Source organism: Heteronotia binoei, chromosome 19, assembly GCF_032191835.1.
Source record: "Heteronotia binoei isolate CCM8104 ecotype False Entrance Well chromosome 19, APGP_CSIRO_Hbin_v1, whole genome shotgun sequence".
Taxonomy (NCBI): domain Eukaryota; kingdom Metazoa; phylum Chordata; class Lepidosauria; order Squamata; family Gekkonidae; genus Heteronotia; species Heteronotia binoei.
The window spans coordinates 33,985,100-34,006,487 of record NC_083241.1 but is presented as its reverse complement, the minus strand read 5'-3'; the positions used below and the strand labels follow the sequence as shown (position 1 = coordinate 34,006,487).

Below are 21,388 nucleotides of genomic sequence, written 5' to 3'. Positions count from 1 at the left end.
TCAACTATTATGAGGAGCTGGATTGATAGCCCAGGCTGGCCTGAGCTTCTCAGATCTCAGAAGTTAAGCAGGGTTGGACCTGTCAAGAATTTGAATGGGAGACCTCCAAGGAATCCCAAGGTTGTGGTGCAGAGGCAGGAAAGCCCTACAGCAGGGATGTCAAACGTGTGGCCCATGGGATGGATCAGGCCCCAGAGGGCTCCTATCAGGCCCACAAGCAATTCACTGTCATCTGCTTCCTTCTCCCTCTCTTGCTTCCTTCTGCATCACAGCTTGCTTTGCCAGGCTTGCTCAATCGCACAGGAACTACAGAGCAAAGTCTCTAATTCCTCCATTGGCTGACTAGCACATGAAGCAGTTTATGTACAAAAGCTTGCGATGCCCAGCCATTTCATGTTCTCTTCTAGATCTTAGTGTCAAGCATGGTAAAGTACACTGGTAATATATGGTTTTAGAGCCCTCCATAAAACTGGTCTGTGAAACATCATGCAGAGTCTATGTAGTTGGTATTGTTATTTCTTCCCTTCCCCCCTCCTGCTTTATTGCTATAGGTGATAGACTAGAAAGAAACAAAACTATTAATGAGAGAAGAAGGAGGAGTGTCTTCCAATACATTCCAGCAAGGGAGTGCAAGCTATCTGGGAAAGCAAGGACGAGATACTGATAACATAGGGGGAATGTAGACATTTATTATGGTTTATGTGTTAGTTAGCACCCCTCGCTCCCTCCCCTTGGGAACCCTTTGAAGTATGCCTTAAAATAAATGCATCAATGTATTTTTGGTATTACTCTCAGAGTCCTGGACTGAGAGAGAGTATCGATTTAGCAATAAACGTAGTTTTGTATCAACTTGACTCGTTCCTTTGAAAATCGCATGCTTGACACTTAGGTTCAAAGCATTGACATGAGAGTTCTGTAATGAATGTCAATAAATTAAATAGGTTTGCAATTTACAGGCAGACACCTGAACAACACCTGAACAGCATACTTAAGACTGCTACAGCACAGCCATTGTCTCCAGATTTCGATGCAGTAATTCAGAGCAGGAAGTGTCAGTTAACAGTTAAATAAACAAAATATTGCAAGAGTGCTAATCTTTTACACTTATTTTAAGTTTTGTGTCTGGGTGCTTTATAAAGGTTATACCTCCGCTACCTGACATTACATTTTATGACACACACGACCCAGCCCGACAAGGTCTCATTTATATCAGATCCGGCCCTCATAACAAATGAGTTTGACACCCCTGCCCTAGAGGGTCACACTAAATAAGCTATGTCTAAGGAAAGGACAGGAAACAAAGAGTAGGAATCTGTGGGCATTTTTCCCAGGGGAGGGGAGTAAGCAATGGGGGTCCCACACTGATCTGGAACTGTGGGTGAATAGTGTAGTGGCCAAGTTTCCAGATAACACCAAAGAACTCAGGATGGTGAAAACCAAGGCTGACTGTGAAGAACACCAAGAGGACCTTCACAAACTGTCAAATACAATGTTGATGTGCATTGGGACAAAAATCCCTGCTCCAAATACAGGATAATGAGGTCTGAACTTGATCTTGGGGTCATAGTGGATAGCTCATAGAATCATAGAGTTGGAAGGGACCTCTAGGGTCATCTAGTCCAACCCCCTGAACGGTGCAGGAAACTCACAAACGCCTCCCCCCATCAGCTCGATGAAGGCATCCGTCCAGTATGCTGTAGCGATAAAAAAAAGGCAAACTCTGTTAGGGATTCTTAGGAAAGGGATTGAGAATAAAATGGCCAATATTGTAATGCCATTGTATAGAACTATACAGTTCTCATTTGGAATACTGTGTAGAGTTCTGGTCACATGGTGTAAATAAATAATATCCGGCTGAGGTTCCTCACTTCGCTAAACTCTTCTGTACGCAAGGGCTCAACCCCTAAAACTCCAGGGTTTCCCCAACCCAGAACTCGCAGCCCTAGCAAGGCCTGGCCCCTCTGAGTCCTCCCTCAAAGTCCAAAACAGTCCTGAAAAGGGCCAGGCCCTCTCCCTCTGCCTATTACTCCCAGAAACCCAGTGTGGAATGCTGTAGTTGCCTAGCAACAGCTACTGAGGTAATCCATTTCTTAAAACTACAGGTGCTCCTTTTATTATTTTGAGTTGCTTTAAAAAAAACATGTCTTCCTAGGGCTGCCATTGCCAAGTTCCCAGGCTAGGCGGGGTTTCCCCCACCCTGGAGGTTCTCAACCTACCGGCTCACATTGTGCCAACGAAGGATCCTCCCCCGACATTGCCAGCATGATGACATCACTCACAGTGATGTCATCATACTGGCAACATCGCACACTGGCTGCTCTAGGAGCTTCCGGGAAAACTCTTGCGGTTTTCCTGGACCCTCTAGCAATTTGGGAGGAAAAACTATGCTACCATAGAGTTTCCCTTCGCAAATTGCTAGAACATCCAAGAAAACCATAGAGTTTCCCCAAAAGCTCCTAGAGCGGCTGACACGCGACATCGCCAGCGTGATGACATCACTGCAAGTGCAAGAAAACTGTCCCCTGCCAGAGGCTACAGAGGACTTGGCAACCCTATGTCTTCCTAATATATTTTCCTGCAGCCCTGGAAAACTTTTAGTTTGTAGAAAGTTCCATCTTCCCCTTCGCAGCTCCAGTCACCACATTTAGCTATGCTCAGATCTGGCCAAGTTTGTTATTAGAAGATGTGATTTCTGTTATTATAAAGCCCTGGTGAATCAGCAGGCCTTACACAGTGCCTCTGGAAGATCTACAAATAGAAATAAGAACATAAGAGAAGCCATGTTGGATCAGGCCAATAGCCCATCCAGTCCAACACTCTGTGTCACACAGTGGCAAAAAAATTTATACACACACACACACACACTGTGGCTAATAGCCACTGATGGACCTCTGCTCCATATTTTTATCTAAACCCCTCTTGAAGGTGGCCATGCTTGTGGCCGCCACCACCTCCTGTGGCAGTGAATTCCACATGTTAATCACCCTTTGGGTGAAGAAGTACTTCCTTTTATCCGTTTTAACCTGTCTGCTCAGCAATTTCATCGAATGCCCATGAGTTCTTGTATTGTGAGAAAGGAAGAAAAGTACCTCTTTCTCTACTTTCTCCATCCCATGCATTATCTTGTAAACCTCTATCATGTAACCCCGCAGTCAATGTTTCTCCAAGCTAAAGAGTCCCAAGCATTTCAACCTTTCTTCATAGGGAAAGTGTTCCAGCCCTTTAATCATTCTAGTTGCCCTTTTCTGGACTTTCTCCAATGCTATAATATCCTTTTTGAGGTGTGGCAACCAAAACTGCACACAGTACTCCAAATGAGACCGCACCATCGATTTATACAGGAGCATTATGATACTGGCTGATTTGTTTTCAATTCCCTTTCCTAATAATTCCCAGCATGGGAATTCTCACACCTTCAGCAGTTTTAGTCCTGCTGAATGGTACATCTTAAATCAGTTTTGATCATCTTTTGAATTATTGTGAGAATGCTTCTACTTTTGTGTAGAAGAGGTGTAGAAACCTCCCATTTTCAGGAGAAAAAATACCTAATAGAGGCTTTAGGGTTGCCAAGTCTCATTCAAGAAATATCTGCGGATTTTGGGGATGGAGCCAGGAGACTTTGGGGGTGGAGCCAGGAGACACTGGGGGTGGAGCCAGAAGCAAGGTTGTGACAAGTATAATAGAACTCCAAAGGGAGTTCTGACCATCACAGGAACTGCATGCCTTCCCTCCATTGGAAATAATGAAGGATAGGGGCACCTTCTTTGGGGGTTCATAGAATTGGAACTCCTGGTCCAATCCTTTTGAAACCTGGAGCAGAGGCACTGGATGCTATTCTGCAAATTCGGTGCCCTTACCTAAAAAAAACCAGCGCCTCTCACACCAGAGCCCCAAATACCTGCAGATCAATTTTCCATTATACCCTATGGGAATTGGTCTCCCTAGGGAATAATGGAGCTCAAAGCAGACATTTCCCTCCTCCCCCCACTTTCTGATGACTCTGAAGGGTACAGAGGGCCTCCAAACTGGGGGATCCCCTGCCCCCACCTGGGGATTGGCAACACTAAGAGGCTTCAATCCCTCATTTTCAGTCCCTAGGATTTTCTCTCTTGTGCTCCATGCTTTGGATTTTGGAATATTCTGAGGGATTTTGAGTACAACGGGAACTGATTATTTAGTTTTACATCGTTTGCAGAAAGCCAGGAGAGTGGGAGCCATCTTGACTTCCCTAGGCAGGCCATTCCATAAGGTGGGGGCCACAGCAGAGAAGGCACTTCTATGGCCATTTTGGGTTTTGCTCATTGACGGTGTTACCTTTCATCCAGTGATTGATTAGAGACTCTGCACCAGAGAACCATAGTGGTGAATATTCTGATGTGTGTGTGAAGTTCAGGATAATCCAGCTATGGCTTACTTTATATAATTTTAAGTAACTACACATCATACAAGAAACAACACCTGCCCTTTTATCATTTTTATTCTTGAATGTGTGTCTTTGTACCATTTTATATATTGATCACTGAGGAAGGCCCTTAGGGGCCAAAACACTTATGGGTGTTGTGGTTACTGGAAGTCCATTAGATATATATGTGAAATTGTATTTTGTTTGCAAATTTTATGCAGCCTGATATCCAGACACGATTTTATGCAGCCTGATATCCAGTACACTCTATAATAAATGTTATATGTTTTTGTGAATTATATTCTAGGTAGCTGAAACCTCTTATCAAACTGATTATATTTGGGCTGAGTTCCCCTCTCCCCTTTCTTTTTGTTCTTTGGTACTTAAAGGAGGCCAAGCTCAGATGAAACTGTCATGGCAGAGCATAGGGGGAAGAGGCAGACCCACAGACACGAGAGACCAAGGCCCTAAAGGGCTTGGTATCTGAAAGCCAATACCTTACATTGTGCCTGGTAACAGATGGAATGTCTGCAACAAGGGGGCAGAATATGCATCTCCTATAGCTGAGTTGTGATGTTCTGCACCAACTGTTGCTTTTGTGTTTATTTTGTGGTGAGACCAATACACAGCACATGAGTCTAACCTGGATGTTACCGCGGCATGGATCCAGGCAGGGGATCTTTCATTACACCACATGATAGCCACATGTGTTTGCTGTCCTACAACACAGACTCCATGCTAGCGTCGGACCTCCCTCCCGAGCTCTTGTTTGGTGTAGTGGTTAAGTCTGCGGCCTCTTATCTGGGAGAACCAGGTTTGATTCCCCACTCCTCCACTTGCACCTGCTGGCATGGCCTTGGGTCAGCCATAGCTCTGTCAGAGGTTGTCCTTGAAAGGGCAGCTGCTGTGAGAGCCCTCTCAGCCCCACCCACCTCACAGGGTGTCTGTTGTGGGGGAGAAGATAAAGCAGATGGTGAGCCGCTCTGAGACTCGAGTGGAGGGCGGAATATAAATCCAATGTCATCGTCGTCTTCTTCTTGTTGTCTTCTATTCCATACAGGTAGAAGATTTAAAAGATCTTCCCTGGGAGTGTCAGGAGTTTCAGACCACTTTTGTGTAGGCATCCATTTAGCTAAGCCTTTCTTAACATTTGTAAAGGAATAACCTTGTTTTAGCCGCTGGATGCAGTGTTTCCCTAAGGAAATTAACAGTGATCCTTTCCCCCAACAAAAATTGAAAAAAGCTTCAGTAGACCTCTATGAGTTTCAAGAAAACACTTGTTACATATATTTCTCTGAACAACACATTCAACAGGAACTATCCAACTGGGAAGCTGGAAATAATCTGTGAACATACAAAACTGCCTTCTAGCGACTCAGACTCTTGGTCCATCAAAGTCAGAATTGTCTACAACAGCTCTCCAAGGTCTCAGGTAGAGGTTAGATTACCTCCTACCTGATCCTTTTTTAAATGAACATGCCCAGGATAGAACCTGGGACCTTCTGCATGCCACAGAGATGCTCTGCCACAGGCTCCCAGCGGACATGATCAGTATATGGTTTAGCTCTCTATAATCTCATAGAAATGTCCTAAATTCATATAACAGGGCTGAGCCTACCAGAGATATGAGGAGGAGAGAGTCTTGAAACTCAGGGGCAGAATAATAGCAAAAATTCAAGCTATTCTCTTTGCTGCTGCCTATGCTACAGGGAAATTTTAATAAAAGACAACAGGAGCAGGGCCTTTTTTGTAGCAGGAGCTCCTTTGCATATTAGGCCACACGCCCCTGATGTAGCCAATCCTCCAAGAGCTTACCGGGCTCTTAGCACAGAGCCTACTGTAAGCTCTTGGAGGATTGGCTACATCAGGGGTGTGTGGCCTAATATGCAAAGGAGTTACTGCTACCAAAAAAACCCAAACAAAGCCCTGAGCAGGAGAGAATAGTGTTTGTTTATCACATATAAAAGTTACACGAATGTCTAAATACATAGAATCTGAAACAAAAAGACGAGGCTTTTTAGTCATCAGCCAACTACTAGGAAAAGTGGAATAGGTCAGGGTGACAGTACATCGTAAGCAGTGTTCCCTCTAAGCTGAGTTAGACTTTCAACCTCCAGCTTCAGAGATCATCCTTACATTTTACCTGTGAGATCTATTTGAGGTTTCAGTCATGGTTAAAGCTCTTTCCACAATCCAAGGATTTTTCTCATTTCTTTACAAAAGTTGACATGGTGTGAAACCTTTCTATAGTATGGAAGGTTTCTTAGGAATGCAAAACGAGAAAAACTATTGTCTAGGTTACACAGTTACATGGTTTCTCCTCATGTGGGTCCTTTTTTCCCTCAGCTTCGAATTAAGTTTATTGATGTGTTCAAGAATTCATAGTATATATAAACAAGTGAAGAACATATAGAAGTGTAGCATCATTCAGTGAAAGACTACTGTATGTCTGTACTTCTTAATAAGCTAGCCATAACTATCGGCACATTCAGAGAAAGGTTTGTACTGAAATGTTGGTATATAAATTCCAATCTGCTATTACATTAAGAGTTTTATGGTATTGACATTCACTTGTAAATGATCCAGGAACATTACTCATGTGAGTTCTTAAATGCTTTCGAAGAGAGCGATTCTGTCTGAATCTCTTTCCGCACTCTGAGCACTCAAAAGGTTTCTCCCCTGTGTGAGTTCTCTGATGCTGTCGAAGTTCACCCCTGATACTGAATCTCTTCCCACACTCAGAGCATTCAAAAGGTTTCTCTCCTGTGTGGGTTATCTGATGCCGTTGCAGATTATTACTGCGACTGAATTTCTTTCCACATTCTGAGCATTCAAAAGGTTTTTCCCCTGTGTGGATTATCTGATGCTGTTGAAGATCGCCCCTGCGACTGAATCTCTTTCCACACTCTGAACACTCAAAAGGTTTCTCCCCTGTGTGGGCTATCTGATGCTGTTGAAGATGGCCCTTGCGACTGAATCTCTTTCCACACACTGAACATTCAAAATGCTTCTCCCCTGTGTGGGTTATCTGGTGCTCTTGAAGATCGCAACTCCAAGTTAATTTCTTTCTCCATTCTAAGCATTCAAAAGGTGTCTCTCTTGTGTGGGTTCTCTGATGCTGTTGCAGATAGCCCCTCTGACTGAATCTCTTTCCACACTCTGAGCATTCAAAAGGTTTCTCCCCTGTGTGGGTTATCTGATGCTGTTGAAGAGTGTCACTCCGATTGAATCGCTTTCCACAGTCTGAGCACTCAAAAGGTTTCTCCCCTGTGTGGGTTGTCAAATGCTTTTGAAGAACACCACTCAAACGGAATCTCCTTCCACACTCTGAGCATTCAAATGGTTTCTCCCCTGTGTGGGTTCTCTGATGCTGTTGAAGAGTGTCACTCCGATTGAATCTCTTTCCACACTCTGAGCATTCAAAAACTTTCTCCCCTGTGTGGGTACTTTGGTGCAGTTGCAGATTGTAACTCTGACTGAATCTCTTCCCACACTCGGGGCATTCAAAAGGTTTCTCCCTTGTGTGGGTTCTCTGATGCTGTTGCAGAGTGCTACTGCGACTGAATCTCTTTCCACACTCAGAGCATTCAAAAGCTTTCTCCCCTGTGTGGGTTCTCTGATGCTGTTGCAGAATGCTACTGCGACTGAATCTCTTTTCACAGTATGAGCATTCAAAGGGTTTTTCCCCTGTGTGAGTTCTCAGATGATTTTGAAGAGCTTCACATTGATTGAATCTCTTTCCACACTCTGAGCATTCAAAAGGTTTCTCCCCTGTGTGGTTTCTTCGGTGCAATTGAAGAGTGTCATTCCGACTGAATCTTTTCCCACACTCTGGGCATTCAAATGGTTTCTCCCCTGTGTGAGATGTCAGATGCTTTTGAAGATCACTACTCTGATTAAATGTCTTACCACACTCTGAGCATTCAAAAGGTTTCTCCCCTGTGTGGGCAGTCAAATGGTATTGAAGATAACGATGCTGACTGAATCTCTTGCCACACTCTGAACATTCAAAAGGTTTCTCCCCTGTGTGGGTTCTTCGGTGCCGTTGAAGAGATCCACTCTGACTGAATTTCTTTCCACACTCTGGGCACTCAAAAGGTTTCTCCCCTGTGTGAGTCCTCTGATGCTGTTGAAGACTACTACTCAAACTGAATCTCATTCCACACTCTGAGCATTCAAAAGGTTTCATCCCTGTGTGGGTTCTTTGGTGCAGAAGGAGCTGTGATCTATTTCTGAAGTACTTTCCAGACAGACTGAATGTACTTCTCTTCATGATTGTGTGCTTTTGAAAATGTACGTTATCCTTTCTTTCATCCTGCTTCTCAACCATATGACTGCTTGTGTTTCTCTTAGATATGCCTTCACTTCGGATGTTTTCTTTCAAGTCTTCATTTTTAACTCTATTTGACATTTGTTGATCAAGTTCCTCACCCTCCTCGTTCCTCTGTTCATCCTCTGCTGGAATAAATAACGAGATCATGTTAGTATCTGGGAGGGCTGGTAAGGTCCAAAGACATCTATGTGACTGCTGTAAAAAAAGGATTGGCAACCCTTTGACCTCATCCACCTTTGCTGATCTTAACCACTCTTCCACTTTCCCCCAGAATATCTAGTATTTAAGGATATCTTACTCCCTCAAGAGCCACAGTGATCTCTTTCCTGAAAGAGTTCCTGAACCTCCAGATTTCAGGCCCTCAGAAGGCTTCCCTCCCTCCTTATCCAGCAATCTATAGGATTGTACCAAACTGAATGTTGCTCATGATAGATGTGTCAGCCTGTGTTTCTCTTAATTGGCTCTTAAAGAAATAGTGCAAGCTAAGAGCCAGTTTAGGTGTGAACCTAAAGCTTGCACTATTATCTCAGAAGCCAATTTAAGAGTCATATTTAGTCATGTTTTGCACAGAGAATCATATTTTAATAATGAGATGCAATTAAGCTTTGTTATATTTTATATTAAGACCTGGATTTTATGTTAAGATTCCTATTTTTCTTAAGTAAAATAGGGGAAAGGTCAGAGCCTGAACACACAAAAGGTACACTCCTGGGAAGGGAGTCAAAAAGCACAAAAGTAAAACGTTTTCACAGCCTGGCCATCCCAGAATAATGTCCATGTTTCCATAGCAACGAGCATCTGACTTGGCTATGTGTGTGTCCTTGGTCAGAAGAGAGTTTACAGGATGTCTACAAAAATAATTTTGTTTCAGAAAGCAAATTACTAAAAAAAACACCTGGGCACCAGCTCCTGTAACCCGAGGGGAAATAGCCCAATGGGATTGGGGCAGAGTCATGAGGTCATGATTAATTAGCCGATTAAAAATTAATTGTACCACGCTGGACATGCTATCAAACTGTATATAAACTTTTGTAATGGACCTGATTCTTTGAAACACTGATAAACACTTCAGAACAGGGAGATCTGTGTTCACACATTGTTTGTCTCCTGGTTTTATCAATAAGCCATATTGCCCGCCGTCTGGATCACAGTGACTCTGCGACCACGTAGTTCTCTCATAGACTGGCCGAGGGAACATGAGCACAAGTTTGTGTCTGTCACTCAGAAGTGAATCAGAACTCCCCCATGGCTATTCCTTGATCGTTCCCTTGACATGACCGTGAAGGATACTCACTCTCAGCCGGCTCGTTTGGGAAGGAAATATGCTCTTGGGAACCTCTTGAGGAACTCTCCAATATTTCTTTGGATGCAAGAGCATTTTCTGTCTCCACCGTAGTCTCTCTTGTACCTCTGGCTTCTTTTCAAGAGAGTGAGAGAAAAAAAACAAAAAGTATTTATCTATCTTATGGCAGTGTGTAGATTTAGATATCGAATTTATATCCTGCCCTATACTCTGAATCTCAGAGCAGTCACAATCTCTTTTACTTCCCCCCCCCCCCACACACACACACAACAGACACCCTGTGAGGCAGGTGGGGCTAAGAGAGCTCTTACAGCAGCTGCCCTTTCAAGGACAACTCCTACGAGAGCTATGGCTGACCCAAGGCCATTCCAGCAGGTGCAAATGGAGCAGTGGGGAATCAAACCCAGTTCTCCCAGATAAGAGTCCACGCACTTAACCACTACACCAAACTGGCTCTCTGTAGGTAGGAAGTCATAAGACTGTCTGGCTGCCAGATGTTCCAGTTCTTTAGTATTATGCACCACTAGGTGGTGAGCTAGACTTGTTTTTTAAGCAAGAGGTGATGTAAAGGCGGTTTTGCCATTGCCTGCCTCTTCATCATGGCCCTGGTGCTGCTTGGTGGTTAGTCTTCCAAGGACTAGCCAGCGTCAGCCCTGCTTAGCTTCCAAAATCGGATGAGATGGGGCTAGCCTGGATTATCCAGGTCAGAGCAGAGAGAAAGCGATCATTTTTATAAGGGGAATGAAAGAAATCCAAGCATTAAAATTCTTCTGGAAGGATGGAACCATGGTCACCATCAAAGCCGAGGATCCCCACCAGCAGGAATGGGCCTGTGACGCAAAGCGCCCCACTTCCCCCAAGGGCTAACATGATCATTAAGTGGCCTGGTCCGACTTTCAGGTGTTTTGTGATTTGAGTGTCTCTGCAGCCGACATCCTTCTCTTCTCAAGGACGGACTCCAGAATGTGTTAACTGGTTAATCACAAGAATCTGTACCCAGTTGTGTAACCAGGAGGGAGGGGGATTAGGAGGGTGCTGACAGCCTCTGGAAAATGCCATCAAAAAGGACCCTTGATTGGGTCATTAGGAACACCTGACCCTTGAGAGGTAGAAAATACAATATGATGATGATGATATTGGATTTATATTCCGCCCTCCACTCCGAAGAGTCTCAGAGCGGCTCACTATCTCCTTTACCTTCCTCCCCCACAACAGACACCCTGTGAGGTAGATGAAGATATTGGATTTATATCCCGCCCTCCACTCCAAAGAGTCTCAGAGCGGCTCACAATCTCCTTTACCTTCCTCCCCCACAACAGACACCCTGCGAGGTAGATGAAGATACTGGATTTATATCCCGCCCTCCACTCCGAAGAGTCTCAGAGCAGCTCACCATCTCCTTTACCTTCCTCCCCCACAACAGACACCCTGTGAAGTAGATGAAGATATTGGATTTATATCCTGCCCTCCACTCCAAAGAGTCTCAGAGCGGCTCACCATCTCCTTTACCTTCCTCCCCCACAACAGACACCCTGTGAGGTAGATGAAGATATTGGATTTATATCCCGCCCTCCACTCCGAAGAGTCTCAGAGCGGCTCAGTCTCCTTTACCTTCCTCCCCCACAACAGACACCCTGTGGGGTAGGTGGGGCTGAGAGAGCTCTCTCAGAAGCTGCCCTTTCAAGGACAACTCCTACGAAAGCTATGGCTGTGACCCAAGACCATTCCAGCAGCTGCGAGTGAAGGAGTGGGGAATCAAACCCAGTTCTCCCAGATAAGAGTCCGCGCACGTAACCACTACAACAAACTGGCTCTCCTATGGATATAGACTAGAGAGAAGCCATACTAACTTTATGCTCATGCCATGATAGTACGCCTTGATATTTTCTTCTTCCATCACACTGTAATAGTTCTACGTAGGCTACAGTGGGAATACTTATGCTACATCCAATACCAAGTATTTCACGTATTATACAGAAAAATTAGCTTTTCTTGTTTTTCTGTTGTTGAGCTTCAGGAACTGTGCTGCTTAGCAATATCTTATTTTTAAATCCTTAATAAACCTTTATATGTATTTAAAGGGGGATGCTTTACTTCTGTGCAATCTCCTCCTGAACCCACTTAACTGGATGCTGCTCAGGTATGTGTAGTGACCCCGGGGGGTCCCAGGCTTCAGTTCTGGACAGGATCATTTCCAAATCACAGGCAGACTGGATATTTGTAATCCAGGGGGAAGGGTGTGCTGTAAAGGTTGGAAACAGAGAAATAAGGATCTGACCCCTCCCCCCACCCCCGAGTCTCTCTGAGGGCCTCTGGTCCCCTTTGCCTCAGGCGAGGACACCTTCTCTGGCTTGGGTGATGGCCACAATGCTGGCCTCAGTTGCCCCTCAGCAAGTACACACACAGGAGCACAGAGATTGGTTTATATAAGCTGCTCTGAGACTCTGAGTGAAGGGCAGGGTATAAATCCAGCCTCTCTCTTCTCTTCTCCTTCCCAAGTACCAGGACAGACCTCAAAAGTTACATTCCTACTCAGTATTTTGATTCATGCTTATCACAATGGCATTTATTCACATCTTGGGCACCTTTGTAGAAAAAGCCCAGCAGGGACTCATTTGCATATTAGGCCACACCCCCTGATGCCAAGCCAGCCAGAACTGCGTTCCTGCTTAGAAAAAAGTCCTGCCTATGAAAAATCCTTACCCAGAAAGGCCACATTCCCATAGATCTCCAGTATGACGTCCACGTATAGAGCTCTTTGTCCCAGATCCAGCAGGGCCCATTCTGCCTCCGTGAAATAGATGGACACCTCCTCAAAGGAAAAGGGACACTGAAAGAAAAAGCAGATTCCCTCCTCAGAGATTAGGCCAGGCAGAGACTGCACCCTGGAAGGCAGTAGTCTGGGAAGGTACAGGATGCGTGACTTGACATGGGTAAAGGGAAAACTGTTCCGAAGACCTCTTGCCCAGACACCTTGTAGAAACTGCAGGAGCAAAAGCCTCCCTGAGAAAGGAGGAGGGACCCAGGCTGACCCCTGCTCATCTCATCTCATCTCTCCTACCTGGATGGGAGGGACATCAGCCGTCTCCACACCTATGAAAAGATGGCGGCTCAACAGCATCTCTTCGCTTCCTGAGACAAAAAAGAAGGAAGGGTGCTTGCTTGTTTGTTCCCTGCTTCACACACCGCCCCCCTTCCCAGGTTGTGAAACCTTGCCCGGTGTACACTCGACTCATTTTGTAACACTTTTTACCAAATTCTGGGAGAGGCAAAAGAGAAGCAACGAGATATCTATGAGCCTCACGGATTATAAATACTGCCAAAAATATTTCAGAGTTCTGTGAGACCCGTGTCCAGCCTGGAGGGGGGGTGGAGAAGGGAAGGGGGGTCAGAAATGACATCACATGGCACTTCAGCATCACATTTGGCCCAGATGTGACTTGAGTGCAACTGGAAATTTGAGAGTAATTTGAGTGAGTTTTCAGAATATGTCTCGGCATACTATCCTAGGCCCCTCCCCAAAGACCCTGCGGTTGCCTGGACATCGCCTGCTATTTCTACTCCAGCGTGTTATTTCTCACAGCAGCCCACCAGATGCCCCTGTAGACAGAGGCACAGCAATCAAATTTTTCAATTATTATTGGGGCACTGTCCCCTTCGGCCAGGCATGACTTCAGCGCATCTGGAGAGTTAAGGGTAATAAGAATGAGTTTCCAGAGCTTCTCTTGGCGTGCTGACTTCACAATGAGGTTTTAAGCCAGATGCAAAAGCAAAAGTCATCACAGAAGTCAAGTCTTTTCATTATTATTGGGCCCCAGAAACTGGGTTTCAGAGCTCTGCTTGCCCAGAAGGTGGAGGGTCCCCAAATTCCCCCGAATGAATAGATCTTCTAAGGCAGGGGTGTTGAACATTTGTTATGAGGGCCGAATCTGACATAAATGAGACCTTGTTAGGCCAGGACATGTCGGGTTGGACTGGGCCACGTCGGGCCAGACCATGTGTGTACCTATTTAAGATTAGGTAGCAGAGATATAAACTTTATAAAGGACGCAGACAAACACAATTAAATCATTTGTTTTTTTACAAAACTTAAAACGTGCTTAAAACTTTGGCACTCATTGGTCTTAAAGGTGCTTTCTTTATATCTCTCCCATGGGATCCAGGGAACTGGGCAAAAGAAGCTGTGGCTCTTTCCTTCCTTCCCCATGGGACTGAGGGGGGTGGGGGAAGCCTCGGCCAACAGAAGGAAGAGAGGCTTGGCTCAGTAGCTCTACCTTCCCCCTTCCTCCCTAAAGGAGGAGCCTCAGCCAATGGAGAAAATAGAGGTTTTGCTCTGTAGCTCCTGTGTGACTGAGCAAGTCTTGCAAAGCAAGCTCTTATGTAGAAGGAAGCAAGATGACACCCAGTTGCTCGGGGGCCTGATAAGAGTCCCCTGGGGGCCTGATTTGGCCCTTAGGCCACATATTTGACACCCCTGTTCTTTCTACCTTTTCTCTTTTGAGCCACCTTAAATCCCTCTTATAGAAGGAAGGCATTAATATTTCAATTGATGAGAGGAGTTGCCCTTCATGCCTTCCTCTAGTCTCTTTATAGAGGTATCACAGTTAGTGATAATCGAGTGCTACAGATTAACTGTGTTGTGTGAAGAAGTATTTAACTTTTTTCCTGTCCTGAACTGTCTACTCATCAAGTTCAAAGTGTGCCCCAATTGTGTCCAGGCACGGCGAGTCCTTACCACAGGAGAGGGCATCTTGGGCATGCTCCAGATCCTGTGTCCTCTGCTGTTCCTCAGAAGGAGTTCTTTCTGCTTCAGGGGTTGTAGCTTCTGTCCTCCCAGATGGTCCCAATATCTGAAACAGCAGTAAGGGAGAGGGGTAAGAGATGGAATGGAAGAGACCAGGCATTGGGTCCTGCAACACTCCCAGACTCTGCACCCTTCTGTCAGCAGACCTGGTGAATTATCAGGAGGGATAAGAAATTCTCTAGCAGAAGGAGGCTGTTCAGTCTCTCATTTGGATGGCTAACACTGGGACAAAGGTCTGTCAGGGAAACTTCAAGAAAAGGCCAGATATCGTTGCTTAAATCGGACATGCCCGGAGGAAATCCCCTCACCTGTTCTGCCTGCCTCTTCTCCTCTGCTTCACTCAGGAGGAAACCTTCTGCCAAGGCCACCGCCTGGGAACTGCTCTCCGGCCCACATCCTCTGACCCAGCTCTGCATTTCCTGGGGCAGGAGAGTCAGGAACTGCTCCAGGATCACCAGGTCCACCATCTGCTTCTTTGTGTGCCTCTCCGGCTTCAGCCACTGGTTGCAAAGTCCATGGAGCTGGCTGAAAACCTCTTGGGGCCCATTGGCTTCATGGTAGTGGAAAAGCCGGAAGCGTTGGCAATCAGCATCAGAGGTTATGGTGTCCTGAGCCAGGCTGTCTGGCCCAGCTCTTTCCCAGGAGTCAACAGCACTCTCAGCTTGGAGAGGATGAGGGCCTTTGTTTGCTGTCTTACTGGTCCCGCGTCCTCCTGGGTCCTCTTCTTCCATCTCCTGCCCCTTCTCTTCAGTCCACTCAGACTGTGAAAAGATTCCAGTATTCACTTGGATATGAAGAGAGGCTTCTCCCGGGGGGGACAGAGAGAGACAGACAGCAATCTGTGAAAAGGGAGATAAAAAAGAATGGAGAGACACCACTGAACAAAAGAAGAAGATATTGGATTTATATCCCGCCCTCCGCTCTGAAAAATCTGAGTGGCTCACAATCTCCTTTACCTTCCTCTCCCACAACAGACACCCTGTGAGGTGGGTGGGGCTGGAGAGGGCTCTCACAGCAGCTGGAGTTTGATGCTGTCTGGGAGAAATTTTCTGATTATGTGATGTCTTTGTCTAGGAAATTCCATACTGCTCAGCTCATGATTTTTGGTGATTTTAATGCTCGGATAGGCAGTAACAATCAAGGCCATGCTAGCAGGTGCAAGTGGAGGAGTGGGGGATCAAACCTGGTTCTCCCAGATAAGAGTCCGTGCACTGCACCACTACACCAAACAAGCTTTCATATACTCAGGAGACAAGTGTGAATTGCCCTGATGGATAAAAAACTAGAAGTGCTTCTTGGGGTTTGTAGAACACTTTAAATGTCATTTTGCCATATTATATACCAAACAATTTTTAGATATCCTTCTTTAGTTCTTAGGGGGAAATCTTTGTTTGGCTTTTTAAGGATGTTACAAGCATAGTTCTCATTACATTGGTTCATTCTGTCCCAAGGGCTATTTCCTAAGGTAAAGTGGAGCCTCAAAAGGACAAGAGGGACTGCAGAGTAACCACTGTATGTATCTCTTCAGGAGGACAGAAGTGTGAGGCAAGAGTCCTGTCCAAGCACCCAGCTGAGAGGAAAGGGCAGGAATGTGTCTGTGGGAAGAACAAGCAGCTGAGATTGGGAGAGAAAGGCAGACAGGCTTTGGCTGAGATTTGGCTCACGAATCTTGAGACACAGGAACGCTTCTTCTGGGCATTTATTGTGGGGGAACGGACCTCCTAGTCTGTGAGGATTCCTCTGACTTTCACCCATGCTCAGCTCTGCCAGTGTAATTGTCATTAAAGCAAATAATAAAAAGACACCAGAAGGTTCCGGGGTTTTCTCCTTCCAAGGGGAACCAGCCCCGGGAGCAATTTTTTTTTCCCACGTATACATTTAAAGATTTAGCTCTGCCATTTTTAACACAGGCACAACATTTACACGAATAATAATAAAACAAGATTTCAATGGTGAGCGCTTTCACTTCTTTTGCGCTTCTTCCAGGTATAATCAACTAAAATGCTGAACAGCTGGGTTTACAAGTCAAATTTATTGCACCAATTGAATAGGTGCATTCGAAGAAAGAACAGGAAAGGGTTAAATATGGACTTTGTGTTAGGCAGGAAGAAGAAACACGAGCATGATAAAAAGAATACAGGTTAACAAGGGAGAGAATGAAAAATGTGGTGTTAACATTACTTAATGTCGTTAAATGTTGTAACTCCAGAACAAAAAAGGTTGCGGGGGAAAAAAAGTTAAATATTAATATGGCGGTACCTGCCTGCTCTCCCCTGCAGATCCGGTTCTGCCCACTCCCTCCACTGGGTCGCCAACTCCTGGATGGAACTGTTCCACTTCCTGCCACTTAGGATATAGCTGCCACCAGTGTTCCCTCTAAGCTGAGTTAGCGTGAGCTAGCTCACAGATTTTTAGCCTCCAGCTCACACATTTTTGTCTTCGCTCAAGAAGGACGACCCCAGAGCACACTGATGCAGTCGCTCACAATCTTAATGCCAGCAGCTCACAAAGTAGAATTTTTGCTCACAAGACTCCGCAGCTTTGACTGCCACCACTGTTGACTGCCACCACTGTTGTTTTAGGATCTTCCCGCCAGGAAGGACAGACTCCCGACTTCCTCTCAACTTGAGGCTCTTCTTGTCCCCATTTACATTGCACCTGGTTAATACAGGGATGGATCAACTTCCTTCATTGGGGCTCCCCCCCCCCACACACAGAGGGTGGGCAACAGGATCCTTGACGCTTCCCTCCCAAATGTCTAGTGTATCCAAGCAGTTGGAGACAATGCTCCCTCTAAGCTGTGGAGTCTTGTGAGCAAAAATTCTACTTTGTGAACTACTGGCATTAAAGCTGCGAGCTGCTGTATAAAGCGGTTTCCTCTGCGGCCATTTTTCCTGAGCTAAGACAAAAATGTGTGAACTGGAGGCTAAAAAACTAGCTCACGCTAACTTAGCTTAGAGGGAATACTGGTTGGAGAGCTATGTGGCCCAGAGAATACTGCAGAGAACACTACAAGTGGATGCTGAAGGAGGCTATTAAATCTCCCATGTGGATGTTTAACCCTTGGACAAATGTCTTGCAGAGAGTCATTAGGATAAGGCCAGGTATTGTTGCTTGAACTGGACATACCTGAAGGAAATCCCCTCACCTGTTCTGCCTGCCTCTTCTCTTCTGCCTGACTCAGGAGGAAATCTTCTGCCAAGGTCACTGCCTGGGGACTGGTCTCTGGCCCACATCCTCTGACCCAGCTCTGCATTTCCTGGGGCAGGAGAGTCAGGAACTGCTCCAGGATCACCAGGTCCAGGATCTCCTTCTTGGTGTGCCTCTCCGGCTTCAGCCACTGGTTGCAAAGTCCATGGAGCTGGCTGCAAACCTCTCGGGGCCCATCGGCCTCATGGTAGCAGAACAGCCGGAAGCGTTGGCAATTGACATCTGAGGTTATGGTGTCCTGAGCCAGGATCTCTGGCCCAGCTCCTTCCCAGAAGTCAATGCCACTCCCAGCTGGGATGGGATGGAGGCCTTTGCTTGCTGTCTTGCCAGTCCCAGGTCCTCCTGGGTCCTCTTCTTCCATCTCCTTCTTTTTCACTTGGGTCACCTCAGACTGGGAAAAGATATCCTGCATCCACTTGGCTATGACGAGAAGCCTCTCCCTGGGGGGACAGAGAGAAATAGACAGCAACATATGAAGAGGAAAGTAGAAAAGAATGGAGATACACCACTGAGCATTACAAATGTTCGAATGTTCAGGAGACAAGGGAGTTGCCCTGGTGGATCAGAACAAAAGTGCTTCTTGTGTTTCATAGAACACTTTAATGTCATTTTGCCATATTACATACCAAGCTGTTTTGGATAGGCCCCGTTGATTCTTAGGGGAAGTTTAGTATCTCTGTTTGGCTTTTTAACAATGCTACATGATTAGCCTCTCATTTCACTGGTTCAGTCTGTCCCAAAGGCTACTTCTAAAGGTAAAGCAAAGCCCCAAAAGGACAAGAGGGACTGGTGACCCCTTAAAGCATTGTATGTATCCCTTCAGGAGGACTGAAGTGTTCGGCAAGAGCTCTGTCCAGACACCCAGCTGAGGGGAAGGGGCAGGAATGTGTCTGTGGGAAGAAAGAGCAGCTGAGATTGGGAGAGAATGGCAGACAAGCTTCGGCTGAGATTTGATTCAAGAATCTTGAGGCACAGGAACGCTCCCTCTGGGCATTCGTTGTGGGGTACCACACCTCCTGCTCTGCGGGAATTCTTCTGGCTTCCATCCGTTCTCAGCTCTGCCAGTATATTTGTCATTAAAGGAAACAATAACAAGACACCAGAAGGCTGCGGGGTTCTCTCCTTCCAAGGGGAAACAACCCTGGGATACAGGCCCCAAGACAAGCAGGAGTTCTCCCCTTCCCCCCTCCCCTCGGCATGTGCTTTCTGTCTCATCTCAGGGGGAAAGACCAGCTTTTTGTTTGGAGATTTAAAAGACTAGCAACACAACATCAGTTTTGTTAATTTCACCTTTCTTGCCCTGAAAGAGACTGATTATCGCCCCCCCCCTCAAAAAAAAAAAGCGAGCCCTGCTTCCCTTGGAGCTTCCTACCACTTGAAGAAGCAGGGCAGATACAAGTCTTTCATTCAGAGAAGAATCATACTTTTCTCCTGCCCCATAGTAGAACTCACCCTCACCATTTTCCAGAGTCCAGCCTGTTGTGGGAACAAGTCTAAGCCCAGTCCTTGAACAGCTTTGGGTGACTACTGTGAGTCTTACTGGTGCCCTGCTGGAGACAATTGCTGGGAAGGGGGCGGGGGGGCCACACAAAATGCCTGAGATTCAGGCTAGCCAATCTGCACGATTCATTCCATTTGATTCCATTTGGGACTCCCTTTCTGGGGCCCCTCACCACCAAAAACGAGCCTTGCATTTTTGCTGGCGTTTGCCTTAGTGGGAGCTGACCTTTTGCCTCCTGTGACTGTGCCCTTGTATTTCTTCCTGTTGTCTTGCCCGGGGTTCTGTACCTCTCTCACCTGGCAAAAGGAGGCCATTCCTGAACAGAAACCATGTTGGATAAGACCAATGGCCCAACACTCTGTGTCACACAGTGGCCAGAAAACCAGGCGCCATCAGGAGGTCCATAAGTGGGGCCAGGACACTAGAAGCCCTCCCGCTGTTGCCACCTGGTACCCAAGGCCTGCCCAATAAAGCAGGGGTGGCCAACGGTAGCTCTCCAGATGTTTTTTGCCTACAACTCCCATCAGCCCCAGCCAGCATGGTCAATTGTAGGCAAAAACATCTGGAGAGCTACTGTTGTCCACCCCTGCAATAGAGGTTGATAACCCCCCCAAGCACACAAACCCCAGTGCAGGAGGGAGAATCTGGCACTGTATTAACTGTTGCCACTGCCAAGTGATCTGTGGAGTGACGGGGCAGACGTGGCGGATGGCTCACCCCTTTTCTCCCTCCAGTTTGCAAAAGACTGCTCTGGGTGGGTCTTTGGTGCTCTCTCCCTGGTGTGTTCACATCATTGACACCACAGTCTTCCCAGAGAGGTATGCCTGTGTTCCATTTGTTCCTCCTGGACTCCCCTCTGTGGGAGGCTTGTACCAGGGGGTGTGGCCACATCAACATGTTCCACTCTTCTCTGTCTGCCTCGCTGGGGGGGGGGGGTGCAGTCACCTTCTCCTGTGCGTGGGGGGCGGGGGCGTTGTTGGTGTTTCCATTACCTTTGTTGGAATCCCTCTTTGCAGCATCATGACCTATTTTAAAAAAAATGTTCCTCTCCTCTACTGGGCAGGCCTTGGGTACCAGGTGGCAGCTCCAGCCCCACCGTGGGAGGGCATCAGGGTCTTAGGATGGGGTTGGGGTTGATTCCAAGACAGGCAGGAGTTCCCAACCCCCTCAGGGGAAGAGACCAGCTTTTTGTTTGTTTGAAGATTAAAAAGACTAGCAACACAAGTCTTTTTCCAGAGTCTGTGTTGATTTAACCTTTCTTGCACTAAAAGAGATTATCACGCGCGCGCACGCATACACCCCCCCCCCCAAAGCAAGTTCTGCTTCCATAACGGTGCAAAACTGCTGCCTAAGAGGGTTGTCAACCTCCAGGTGGGGCCTGAACTTCTCCCGGAATTACAGCCGACCAGCTGCTGGGAGAGATCAGTTCCCCTGGAGGAAATGGCTGTATAGCGGAGGGGGGGAGTAGCTCTATGGCCTGGTTCCCATCTGAGGCCCTCCCGTCCCCAAACATGCCCTTTCCCAGAAGCCACCACCCCGCACCCAAATGTCTAGGAATTTGCCATCCGGGAGGTGCAAACCCGAAGAAAACCCTCCCTCCCTTGCAAGACCTCAAAAAGCTTCTCATGCAATCCCTTACTTCTAAGTCCACCTTCCCGGGATCCGCCTGCACGGTTTTTTCCCAGCGGTTGCACATCTGCAGCCCCTCCTGCTCCCTCCCCACCCCATCAGAAGCAAACCCCTCCCTGCAAAAGAAGCTTGTCTTCATTTCCGCCCCCCTCCTTGCTCGGCCCCTCTAGCAAACGGCTCCGCGGGTTTAACCCTTTCAGCGCTGC

The 21,388-nt window shown here is 46.6% G+C and overlaps 1 protein-coding gene across 1 annotated transcript; it reads right to left on the bottom strand.

The window, feature by feature from the left end:
• Window positions 1–6,735: 6,735 nt before the first annotated feature.
• On the bottom strand, window positions 6,736–21,299 carry LOC132587756 (zinc finger protein 420-like). Its single transcript, XM_060260116.1, has 9 exons — window positions 21,193–21,299; window positions 19,779–19,869; window positions 17,991–18,492; window positions 15,151–15,681; window positions 14,774–14,888; window positions 13,100–13,170; window positions 12,742–12,868; window positions 10,030–10,152; window positions 6,736–8,860 (listed from the first exon to the last, which is right to left on the bottom strand). Exons 2-9 carry the CDS (start codon window positions 19,865–19,867, stop codon window positions 6,891–6,893), a joined length of 3,528 nt encoding a protein of 1,175 aa, XP_060116099.1. The 5' UTR covers window positions 19,868–19,869; window positions 21,193–21,299; the 3' UTR covers window positions 6,736–6,890.
• Between the last annotated feature and the right edge of the window lie 89 nt (window positions 21,300–21,388).

Bases quoted from the DNA above. Each gene is read 5' to 3' on its own strand.
- LOC132587756 (XM_060260116.1), bottom strand. From the start codon at position 19,867: ATGGCCTCCTTTTGCCAGGTGAGAGAGGTACAGAACCCCGGGCAAGAC. The intron at 13,171-14,773 runs GTAAGGACTCGC...TTTTTGTCTCAG, and splicing joins CCAAGATGCCCTCTCCTGTG to GAAGCGAAGAGATGCTGTTG. The intron at 8,861-10,029 runs GTGAGTATCCTT...TATTTATTCCAG, and splicing joins CCCAAACGAGCCGGCTGAGA to CAGAGGATGAACAGAGGAAC.